Source organism: Carettochelys insculpta, chromosome 1 (genome assembly GCF_033958435.1).
Source record: "Carettochelys insculpta isolate YL-2023 chromosome 1, ASM3395843v1, whole genome shotgun sequence".
Lineage (NCBI taxonomy): Eukaryota > Metazoa > Chordata > Testudines > Carettochelyidae > Carettochelys > Carettochelys insculpta.
The window spans coordinates 260588385-260601476 of NC_134137.1; the positions used below are offsets into that span (position 1 = coordinate 260588385).

The 13092-nt window shown below is 43.0% G+C and overlaps 1 protein-coding gene across 2 annotated transcripts in view; it reads right to left on the minus strand.

The window, feature by feature from the left end:
- Positions 1–13092, minus strand: part of BCL2L13 (BCL2 like 13) — an 84907-nt gene that overhangs the window by 18128 nt on the left and 53687 nt on the right. For both annotated transcript variants that reach the window (XM_075005667.1, XM_075005676.1), the window contains exon 6: positions 9491–9634. In XM_075005667.1, coding sequence (XP_074861768.1) covers positions 9491–9634 — 144 coding nt within the window. The remainder of the gene's footprint in view (positions 1–9490; positions 9635–13092) is intronic.

The following is a 13092-nucleotide window of genomic DNA, read 5'->3' on the forward strand; positions in this document are numbered from 1 at the left end:
GTGACACACCCCTTCCCTGCACCTGGAGCCAGGCACTCAGCCCCCAGCTAGGCACTTCCCCCTGCACCCCATGAGATTACTCACTGGACTGCCCCAGGCTGAAGCTGCCCCACAGCTGGAGCCCACCAGGGCCAGAGGTGGTGCCTCCATGTGCTTGTCCCACCATTTGTGGTGGATGGGGAGCGCATTGGACATCATGGGTGTAAGGTGTAAGTAGGACCCATGCACATAGGCAAGCAGGGGAACTTCTGGCCCATAGTCTAGCTTGTCTGGATCCAGACCCTGAGGCTCAGGGCTCCCCTCCATAGAATCTGCCCCATGGTGGGTGGAGGGGTGCGTAGCCCTGAATCCCATGGGCCGGATCAGGGAAGCCACAGGCCAGATGCAGGACTGCAGGCTCCACCAGGGGCTGGGGAGCAGAAAGTGGAACTCTGGCCAATCAGAGAAATAAAGGGCAGTGTCTAGGAGCAGGGGGAGGGGTGGGGCCTGCAGAAGTAAGCGCATCCACGTTGCCCAGCTCCAGTACCCCTACCAACTCGACCTCCATCTCACCCCCTCCTGCACCCTGAAGCAGTCACTTGTTTGCTGCAGTCCTTTCTATGGCCAGAAGAGATACTGAGATGAAATGAGACAGGAATCACGTATGAAATTTAGAAAGGGGGTGTTTAGTCAGACACAAATTGGGATATATTTTTAATTTTCAGTTTGGTTTATGGGACTTCTTAGGCTGAATATGGTATCCCACTCCATAGCTCCCCTGTACAGTATAACTTAAGTAAATCCCAGGGAAGCAATTATCTGTCTTTAATCTGCCTTTATTTGCTCTGTAACACCTAGCATCCAAATATACTTACCTTGTATGTCGTCTTTGTTTTATTACTAAAAATCACCTTTTTAACACTATGATCTGATTCTTGTGTCTTAAAAGGCAGGATGTTGTGTGTCCACGTGCTTGTGACTAAAACGTAAGCTATTAAGAAACTGCAGTTTGTTTTCAAGCTCTCTCCTAAGGGAGTTCTCAAAAGGGTTTTTGAACTTTGGTGGTGGCAACCTATCTTCCAGGGTCAAGGAATCAGTCACCTTGGGGAGTTTTTCTAAGCAGAAGCCTCAAGTGGCAGCCTACTTAAAAACTTCTCTCAGGCCCGCACCTTCTGCACTCAAAAATGCCAGAATGGGGATCAGCCTTGACAGGAGTCTCTTCTAAAACTAGCACTGGTTACACAGGAACTTAGAAAGATTAACTAGGCTATTGAGAGGCATGGATTTTTCATGCCTCTGACTAATGTAGTTAAATAACTTAATTCGTAGTGTAGACCAGGCCTTTATTCATGGCGAGTTGGCATGTGAGTCTATTCTACATTAGCCTGCTGCCCATGTGGATTCTGCTGCCATGCATTAACAGTATGTTAATGCACTTCCTTTTTGTCCTCTTTGAAAGTGGAGTAGATCAAAATGCATTAAGTATGCCATGTTGGCAACACACGAGAGGGGTCAAGGGGCTACATGCCTGCCCCCCAACGTGTCTGGGAACAACCTGCAAGTGGCCTGGGGGACTAGCAGGAAGACCTGGCACCCACACCAAGGATTCACACACCCCTTACAATCATCAGCAGAGCAACGCAACTCTGTTCACCCAGCTGCCAGCTGTATTGCTGGGGGGGGAAGGGGGGACAAAGGGATGGGACAACCCCTGCACTCACCAGCAAGAAGCAGAGTGATACAGCTGGCAGCTGGGGGAACAGAACTGTGTTGCTCAGCTTCTGTCTGCCAGTGAATACAGAGGGGGCCCAACCCCTGCTGCCAGTGCCAGGCTCCACCAGTCATGCCCTGGGCTGTGTCACTCTGGGGAGGGGTATGGGGGGGGGGGGGGGAAGAGATGGCGTGGAGGCGGAGAAGGGACGGTCCTGGCCCTGTCCCAGCGGTGCAAGGAATAGTTATGCAGGGAGGGGGAGACATGTGGTCAGTTGCCCCACCCCGCCTTTCATATCCAGTTGCCCCTGTACGTCAGCAGGGTCCACAGGGACAATCAGCCTTTAGAATTTCCTGACATTGTGTGTAAACCTGGGGCTTAATTAAACAGGGAAGCTGTGTGTCTACTAGTCAGTGCAAGGGGCAGAGATGCAAGAGTTCTGTTCCAGACTACTGACTTGCCAAGATCACACAGCAAGTTCTTTCCCTTTCTACCTCTATTCCCTGATCTTTCAAAAAAAGTTCTCTTACTTGTTTTGCAACACCTGCTCTTTCTGTTGACATGTAAACTATTTAAACTACTCGGCAGGGCAAGTAAATTGCTTCATCTTCCTCTCCCTCATTACAGAGAGGGCACAGCCATACTTTTACAGTCACCCAACATTCCACACATCATTCACGTCATGATCAGTGTGTTTGGTTGATGGCTCCCTTTCACATTTATCCATCTTGCTAATGGAATGTGAACAACTCTCTGCATGTACAACAAGCCTGAACTGCAGCCACAGAGAAAATAATCTACCTAGTAAATTCCCACCCAGCCTTTTTCTGAGCCAATGAGCCAGCTTGATCAAGCAGAAACTAAACCGCATGGGTAAGCAGCAGCATATTACTGTCGTATTCTCCTATTTCCCCAACGCCTATCTCCTGCACTGCCCTGCTCAGACACACACCTACCAGGTGTCTGCAGTAAAAAGCTGCTACATTATTCTCACTTCAGAGAAGCCTGGAATTCTGAGAACCAGAGAAATTTAGTCAGGAACCAACATACACTAGCATTAAAATGAAGGTTACAAATATCGCAATTCACAAATTTACATCTAACCAAAATATTCTGAAAAGCTGAAAGTCTCTGTGGGTCAGCTCTTAGTGATATTTAACCTTGCAAAGGGCAGTATACCCCAGGATCTAGTTTTGTTCACATGACTCCTGTAACACGAGAAAACAGAATTCTACCTCCTTTCAAATCTCACTTTCCAAAAAACAAAAACAAGGAACACAAAAAAGCTGCCCAAATCTTGAACTAAAGCAATGACTCAGCTTTTATCCACAGAAGAGCCAACCCCTCAAGTCCAGTAAATCACACCACAAACTGACTGCCTTTGCAGAGGGATTATAATTCACTAGGAGGGAGGGAAGGAAAGAAAAAACCTCTCAGACACTGTAAAGAAATTCTGCTTATTAGCTACAAAGCACCACCACCTTGTGGAGAAACAGATGTTCTTTCAACATTCTTTAAATCGCTTGTAGTTGAACAGTTCCATATGTGATCGTGAGAAGGCTAATGACTTATAAGGAGACAAGGAAAGAAGATGATGAGGCAATCAGTGTGGGCAACAGCAGAAAAATTTTTGATCTGTCAAATGGTGGGAGAAAGGGTGCATTCAGCCTCCTTTGCTGTTTAAAAAAACAGGGTGTACGTTTCTTAGTCAAAAATTTCATGAGCCTAAATTACAAACTTTACTATGGAACAGTCCTTTCTAATGCATTGGTACCTATGAGACAGAGTACCAAGAAGTTATAAATTGCTAGGCATCAATTAAGAATGCCCTGAGATCTCCTGCAATCAGGTTCTCCTTAGGACCCCAGCATCAACCTTGCATTGCTAGGTTTTTCTAGGTTTAAGGATGCAGAAGCCATGTTGTTTCAAGCCCTATCAAATAGGACAAACTTTACTGTAAACAGAAACATGACATGAACTCAGAGTCAATTCAAGAAAGCAAGGATGTGTCCCAGAAACAGGCTCCCTACTGATGTACAAGATCATTGGTGTTTCATTTCAATTCAAGCTGTTCCACATGCTACAAAATCCATTTCACCTGTTCCAGATGCCAGTATAATTACAGACCCATGCTCAGCCCGGATGCATCACAAAGGCTACATCTACATGGACTACAGAAGATCAACTGCTTAGGTTCGATCTTCCGGAGTGAGACGGTGCATTCCAGAGTCAATGTTGACCCCAGAACACCTGGCGAGCCACAAGACAGCTGCGGAAGTGGAAGGCTGCAAAGGTGTGCCAAAGATCATGTAGCAGCTGTCGATGTTCTGGATAAATGTAGACTGTACATGTAGCCAAATAAAGTCTCAGGTTTTTTTTAGAGAAAAGTGTTACACACGGGTCAACGATAACCCTAGCCTGCACAAAGTACATCTTTTACAGTCTTTCAGCATTTCACTGTGGAGTTCAACACAGTGCTCGTAGCATGGGGGGAGCCACGGATAAACCAGAAAGAAGAATATGTGGAGATAGGAATGCCTATTGCCAAGGTAACCACCTTAAGGAGCTCTACCAGGTTTTTCCCCCAGTGTTCTTCCAACAAAAACCATCCACAACACCAGCACATATACATACCCCAAAAACCGGAGTAACACATTTTAGGACACACAATTATGAATTCAAACATTTTAGTACAGCAAACAGATAAGGCTGGAAGGCCCAAGTGTGTCAGAGAGCATGTTAATTTAAATAGCCAGAGAAAATTTTCATTTAAGTAGCCATACTGAGACTCAGAAATCTCAATGTCCATACTCTCGAAGGTCGAAAATTTGCAATACTAAATTTTAAGAAAAGACACCTTTGAGAAAAAGTACTGTTTTCCATTCTGCTAAAAAAGTTTTCAGAATGAGCAAAAGATTATCCCTCTCTCTGTGTAATATGGAGCAAAATCTGCACTTGCTGGTGTGTACTCTGCTACTGACTTATTTTTATACAAAGAATGCATGGCCAAGCACGTCTACACATCACAATTCACCACAATGACATTGCAACCAGTTATGCCGCCACACCCAAAGGGTAATATGGCCCTATAAAGTGATCTTGTTGTACTCCCTTTTCCCAGTATCTACAGTAAGCCTATTCAAATAATCACCAGTTAAGATTCTAGTCATACCAATTAAAGCCCTCAAGTTATTTGTTATTTACCCTTTAATGTAACACAAGAACCAGAGGTCATTCAATAAAATTAATGGGCAGCAGGTTTAAGACATACTTCCTTTTGTTTGTTTTCATAGAACACAGCCAGGAAATTTTGTGAAGGCCCAAACTATAACAAAACAAGAATTAAATAATTCATGGCAGAAGGGTACATGGTCAGGGATTAAACACCATACTCTGGGTGTCCACAGGCCTCTGAATGCCAGATGCTGGGAATGGATGACAGGGGATGGACTTCTTGATGATTGCCCTGTCCTGTTCATTCCCAGTGAGGCACCTGGCATTGCCCACCATCAGAAGACAGAATAGTACATTTGATGCACCACTGGTATAAGCCACTCTGGCCATTGTTATGAGGCAAAGTCAATGCTAAATTAAATGTGCTGTCACTGAAATTTTTTAATACACAGATATTTTGAAATTAAAATCTGTTTATATAATTTTTCCAATTATATTTCTTCCTTGTATTTCCACCACATTAAACTTGTGTGTCTTTCCTACAACACACAGTGTGTCTACAGAGTTCTGCGTTGTCGTCTCCAAGGTAGGGTCCTGGGATGCTGTACAAAGCAATTTTAATTTCCCACAGTGCAGACTGACTGTTTTGCTTTCCCATGGGGCCAATATGATAATCTAGAAGGGCAACAAACTCCAGTAAAGACCCTATTCAGCCTCCTAATAGAAGGGCAAATGCCAAAGTACCAGTGGAAAAAGAAAAATTCCTCTCCCCCACTCACACAAGAGTTCCAGACATTGACAGTAACTTGAATACCTTATATATGAAAGCCCTTTGAATTAACATGTGTCTCCTTCAGCTAAAACAAATTAAAGTTAAAAATTAAACCTACATCCAAGTACTAGTGGCCAGCTCCTTATAGCATCAAAGTCTTCAACAAATTCACCACCAGCCCAGAAAGAGTGGGGACACTTTCAGCTGAGTCACAATGCAGATTCAAGAATCAATCTTTTACAAGTGAGAAGAGATGCAAATACCTCAGATTTCCAAATGCATCAACGTTATATTAAAAAGCATACTGACACAGATTTCCACACAGCTCTCTCATACAAGCCAAAAGCAGGAGCGGTGACATGAATGCAAAGCTGAGAGGGAAAAAAAAAAAATAATGCAGCTAACTTTAAAGAATTCAGTCCTGTAATTCTTCTCCTAGGTTTTCCCAAAGGTTGTTTCCAATGAAGACAAAACCTGCAGTGGGGAACTGGATATGCTGAACTTGAAAACTACCAAAGAAATTGCCTAGGGGAAAAAAAATCCTTACCAAGCTGTCTGGTCTTACTCTGCATTTTTCCAGAAGACCAAGAGTCGCTTCTGATACAGTAGCACTTACGCTCTGGAGAAGTCAGAGCAGAGAAGGAGACAGAATGAGAGAGGGAGGGGTAGAGCTTGCGCATTGCACATTGGTTTGTTTATGCCCTAATACAGCTCTAGGGCAAACAGAAGAGCTAAGCTGCTGCCAGATCAGACCAGGAACTGCTTTGCAATGGATCAAAATGAGAAAGAAACAACACATTCACATGACCGCTAAAGTTTCAATAAGCACAAAGTCCAGACAGAAAGAATGATGCTCCCAACTCACTTAGTAAGCTGTCTGGAGAGCTTTAAATATCATACCTACCCCTTGAGCAGGGACCACGCATAAACTGATGCAAAAGATGTAGTCTACTAACCTATGACTCTACAAAGAGAAAGAAGCGGCAACAGACTAGGACTGCCCGCTTTTTTACTGCAGCCCAAAAATCTTGTTCCACTTCTATCTTCAGAAGGATAAGCTTCAGGGATTGCAAACTAGATGTGGTAATTGTTCCCATTCTTAATTAATACTTAATATTTATACTTCAGCTGCATGTGGCATACACTTCCTCAATAAGGAGGAAGACCATCAGTGCCCTGAAGAATTTACAATATAAAAAAAGACAAAACCACAAATGGTATAAGGGAATGGAATGCAATATTTAAGCAAAGGGTCAAGGCAAAGGATAGGAGCACAGTGTTTTGAGAAACAAAGCTATTGCCCACATTCTGGCATTCTGCCTCAAAAAGTTTGTGGACTCCTGGGCCAGGGGTGCCTGGCTCTAAGAGAGCATGGCTCGGGGTGGGGGTGGGGGGTGTTATTTATTTAGAGTTGGGGGGGGGGGCAAATGCAGCAAATATGGAAAGACAACAACCACAAGCATGGCAATCTTTGAATTCCTATTGGACACCACTGATACAGTCCATTTCCTTCTTTCCCACGCTCTTTTCCCCTGCAGGCAATGGGGCACATGTGCAGAGCAGAGGTGAGCAGTCCAGGTGCACAGCTCTGAGCAGGAGCCACATTTCATTGAGCGAAGAGTCGCATGCAGCTCAAGAGCCACAGGTTGGCCATCCCAGGGTTATAGCATGACAATGGTGAAGTGGCACTACTGGTAGCTTGCTACAATCCACGTAAGTAATAAGGGTGTTGCTTCGAAATAGGCATAAAAAGGGTTTTGGCTTATAGCTTATGATACTACTTTTCCCTTCAAATACAAATAATTTTGTGAATTTCATTTCAGGAACCCTACAATAACCAACTCCCCATCCATAACATGGTTTCAAGTGTAGCTAGCATCTGGAATATAATCATTCTAATCAAACCAGCTGAAAAAAAAATTATATTATTACCTAATGTAAATATTCAGTTTCATTTTCTGAAACAAAGGGCAAAAACATACTCCCTCTTAAGAAAACTCATGTGCACAGGCATCTTCACTGAATACATGGAGTAACCGACAACAGGTCATTGGTGCCATTTATTCAGTAGGAAAGTTACCATCACCTCGTTTCTTTCCTGGCTTTTTCTGCTCTGTTTCAAAAATAGCTCTGAGTTGTTTGCTACATCACGTGTCATTCTGATTTTATGCCTGAGTGGATGTATATAGAGAAGCACGTGGCCCAGGGAACACAGTCTACCTAGCTACATACACAAATGCAGTGTCACACAGCCACACATCCCTCCCCTTCGTGGGCATACCAGGAAACTGCTTGCCAGAAGCTCTGGGCTGTAACAAGTATGTTTATAAAAGGCTTTAAAAAAGAAGCTGAAGAGTGGAAGAGAGGTAAGAGATTAAGTGCAGAAGCATATAGGGCACAACACTAACAGTCTTCTTAAAATTGCAGAGATTTAACAAAAACCAATGCACATTTGAATCTTAGTGCAGTTACTAATTAAACCAATGTCTGAAATGGATACCCATCCTGCATAAGCTGAAGGTTAGACAGACTGCACTAGAAAAACAAATTTATTAGTACCATATAAGAAACCAGTATACCCTGTTGACAGAAGGAAAAGTAATCAGGGACAAAGAGGAAGCAAGTATGGAACTCCATTGCCAACAAAAACTCCAGTGAAAATACTGAAAAATATGAGAAGCTGTTCAAATGCGATTTTGCCTGTTAAAGACTTTTTAACCATTGGATTTTCCTGACCATCTCACTTTTATAATAAAATCAATTTGCTGAAGTCATTTCACTAATCCCAGATTAATTCAGTTTAAATCTGGTAACGTTCCATCTTTCAGACACAAATAATCTGGAAGTTAAACCTCACACAGTGTAGCTTTAATCTGGATAATCAGCATGTCCACTTCAAACAAAATGCTGGGGCCGGAAATAAAGGTTTTATTTTTGTGCGAGCTCCCACCATGGATCAGAAATTGGACCTAACCCACTCCAGATCAAAATGTGTAAATATTTATTTTTAAATGTACCTCTCAATACACAATGAATCTCAAGCTCCAGATCACTATGCCCTTCAGAATTTTACATGATTTTGTACAAGGGGATGTTATTTAACCAGGATGGGTTAGGAATGGTGTCCCCAGCCTCTGTTTGTCACAGGCTGCAAACTGGCATCAGGGGAGAGATCATTTGATGATTACCTGTTCTGTGCACTCCTTCTGGGGCATCTGGCATTGGCCACTGTCGAAAGATAGGATACTGGGCTGGATGGATCTTTGTTCTGACCCAGTAGGGACATTCTTATGTCGTTCTTACCTACTGAATAGCATGATGTATAATAAAAGGCACTCAAATCTCAAGTGACATTCCCACACATAAGCACTTTGAAAGAGATCATCCTCTGCCAAGACATTCCAAAGCTTATGCCAAAGAAGGGAAAATACTGTACATACAATTTTTAGCACTCAGTGAGGGCAAACAGACCTAAATTCCACATTCATTACATTTGTGGTTAACGGTCTATGCGTCTGTTTCCAAAGTGCAGTATGCTATACGCAAGAAGGAAGGAAGCTAACCACACAGGGATAGAATTTGTATCTTGATGTGCTCAATGCCAGGATCAGTGATTGAGTTGAAGTAAGTCTGTGACGGAAAACAATAGACAAGCCCTTTGCCCAAAATCATACATCACCCCCTTTATGACTGTAAACCTTCCCGTTCAGAGGCTAGTAAATCACGGCTCTTATCCTCACCTCTTGACCCACTAGGAAATCCTCCACTAGTAGAATGGCCAGCAGAGGGTAAGCTAAACAACATATATGACATGCTCTCAAACGGGCTATGCAATCAAACTACGGCCTTCTTACCCATCCTCCTTGCTGGATGACGTAGTCTGAAGCATAGTCTTCTAAATACGTCACTCCAAACTGCAAAAGAGCACCCAGTGGCTCCTGGCCTCGTTTTGTCAGTTCCATCAGGAATTGCTGTAGCAGAACCAGAGGCACCAACACCTTCAAAAGACAATGATTGAGAATTATTAACATTTCCTAGACTAAGCATCACTGTGTGTAAGAAAGGAATATTCATAGAGTTTACAAGTTAACAATCTTAGTCTGCAGTTATACAAAGCTATACTGGACTACATGCTTCAGGTTTACACTGTTACCAGATCAAACCAAAATAGAGAAACCTAGGGCAGCAGCCTTCCATATGACATAAAGCAATCTCTTCATTAGGAGTGAAGTGTGAGAGAGAGAGAGACTCTTCCAGAAGACAACTGCAGTGCATTTATGTGCCTCGTCCCTTCCCAACACAAGATTCAGGCAGATAAGTCGAATGGTGACATGACTCCCCCACCCCACCCCTGCCAACCCCCAGAGGTTACATAACCTACAACAAATACCAGTTGAAGCAGTCAGTATCGTTTGAAAAGGAATATAGACTAGCAATACAAAATATACTTAAGTAACAAATTCAGACATTTTTGGGCAGATGCATCATTTTGGGAAATCCCTTCAGAAGGTTCAGGTGTACTTCTGGAATGCGTGGGAAAGAGTAAGACCCACCAATTAGTATAGCTTGATATACATGACACAGGGTTATACCTAAGACACTTTCGTAACATCATACAACCTTGCCTTTTACGCCCAATTGACCATGTTTATAGCCTTCCTAAGAAATTCTCCTTTTGTGCTTTCAATTTCTATGCTTTGTCTTCACCCAAAAGCGATTTATTCAGAAGAGTGAATTGAGACCATTACATCATATACATAGATGCACACGAACACTTCCTGCTGTAAATAGGTGCTATCCTGTGTTTTGCCTAAGTAGAAAATGGCTGAACTTCTAAACTTTGAGCTTATTCTCCAAGAACACATAAAACTGCCCTCTGTGCCAAGATTGTAAAGTAGCACTTTGCCAAATTTCGGGAAAAAATGGTTTGTTTCAATTAGTATCATCAACACCTGAAAAGGGCACACTGAGCAGGCACAGGAGACCATTACCAAGCATTAAAGATTAAAAATACTACTTCCCAATAAATGCACTGCACATCTGTTCTCTATAAGGGCTGGCCAGTCCCCTAATGCAGTGGTTCCCAAATCTTTTCAGTAACACAGCACACTGCAAAGACAAACAATTCCACAGCATACCCACTTTTTCCCTTGTGTGGAAACCTCCCATCCGCCATTAGTTGATTAATTGCAGAGGAAGATATGGCTCCAGAGAGCAGGTTCCCCTCCCTGCCAACCACTTTGAGGCTGGTTGGTCAATTTTCCCTCCCTCCACTCTTCGCAGAGCTATGGCAGGGGGAATTTATGATCCTGCACCAGCTAAGGGCTCAGGCAACCTTGCTGCTTGAGTCCCAGTTGGCTTATCCTCAGTTTCCTTCCCACAGCCACTTTCTAAAGCCTCTGTGAGGGAAAACTGACCAACCCTGCACCAGCTGAGAATCAGGCAGCCTTGCTGCTTGAGACTCCAGCCAGCCCAGCGTTGGTCAATTTCCCCTCCCCTCAGCAATTTGCAGAATGGGTAGGGGGGAGGGTGTTGATGACCACACACCAGCTGGAGGCTCAAGCATTAAGGCTGGCTGAGGGCTGGTCAACTTCCCCTCACAGAGGCTTTGAAAAGCAGCTGTGGTAGGGAAAATGACGACCCCACACTTCCTGGGACTCAGGCAGCCTTGCTGCTTGAGCCCCCAGCTGGCACATGGCCACCTAAGAGAAATATGAATATGGCATACCTGGTGCATGGCTACCTTTAGGGAAATATGAATATGGCATACCTGGAAAATGCATTATACAAAATACTTGTTGTAAGTTACCACAGGAAAAATTATAACCTTCTCAATGTGTATATTCAATTTGTGTGCATGTATTACTCCCATATTTGAAGGTAAATATTTCACATTTTAACTTGCGCTACTGACGTAGACATGCTAAGCCAGGACCACTAGGGGTATTTCCGAAACTTGAAGGCTCCCTACTAAAGACAACGATCTGTAACCTGGTTTGTTTCTCCTATGGGCCAGCCCATAAGGATGGGCTTGAAGTCCCCACAAGAATGTGTGTTCGGGCCACCTGATATGGGAGTCCATCATCAATTTACTATTTTTTCATATGGGGCTGGAGGGGAGGAGCCTACCAACAAAGACTTCACCCCTTCTGCACAACTTATTTAAAAGGGGGACCTCCCTAGAGATGGGTCAGCAGTCCTGAGAACACCCCTAACTGCCAAAGATGTCTCCAGTCCGTGAAAGATTATTAGAATCACTGTTAGGGTAAGGTATTACAATATGAATTTATTAGGGCATTAAGCTCAGCTGGCTTGTTCTATTTGTTTATTTATTTGTTCTGTGTGCTATCACTAGGGGAAAGAGCCACTTAAGTCCTACTTTTTAAACTTAATAAAATCACTTGTTATTAATAAACCCAGTGTAAATCATTATCTGTATTTTTGAAGTATAGTTAAAGTATCTACCTCATAGACATGAGGAATGGCTACTAAAGCTGCATTTTTTAATTAAAGGCCTACAACCTATCCTTAAATCAGGATGTCACACTCCAGAAGGCCCTAGGTGACAGGACTGTTCTCTTCTACAGACAACCTTCCAATCTTATAAGGATTCTCACCAACAACTACAGTCTATACCACAGGAATACCAATCCTGGAACTTTTCCTTGCAACAAGGCCCATTGCCAACTTTGTCCACATATCTATTCTGGAGATACCATCCCTGGACCTAATCAGCTTATTCACAGAATCACGGGCACATTCACATGTTCCTCAACTAACATCATATATGCCATCATGTGCCCACAATACCCACGTTTTGTATATAGGACAGACTTCAAACTCTTAGACAAAGAATTAATGGGCATAAAACAGACCTAAAAACACTCCTGATTCACAAACCTGTCTGCCAGCACTTTAACGGAGTGGGCCATTCTGTTAAGGACCTGAAAGTCTGTGTTTTTCTGTGTTATACTGAAAAGGAACTTTTACAGCTGTTTGGAAAGAGAGGCTGCTGAACTCCCTTTTATATTCAAATTCGACACATTAACGTGGTTTGAACTGGGATAACAATTTTCTAGTTCATTATAGGGCTCTTTTACATACTTTCCTTTGTCTAATTCTTGACTTCCCTCCCCTCCTTCTGCCCCTCTGCTTTCTGATTTGTCAACCTTGATTACTATTTTTGGTTCTCTGTGCCTTAATATTGAGTCTGTTCTGGTATGGCTATGATCTGAAGAAGTGGGTCTGTCCCACGAAAGCTTACCACCTAATAAATTATTTTGTTAGTCTTTAAAGTGCTACTGGACTGCTTTTCTGTTTTGGTAGGCTGATTAGATCATTTTAAAGAAAGTATATTTCACCCTTTGAAATAAGGTTGCTCCTTAAAAAACCAAAAACCAAAAAGTATCTCATTTAAATAGCACAGAAAAAGACTTAAGGCTCTTACATTTTACTT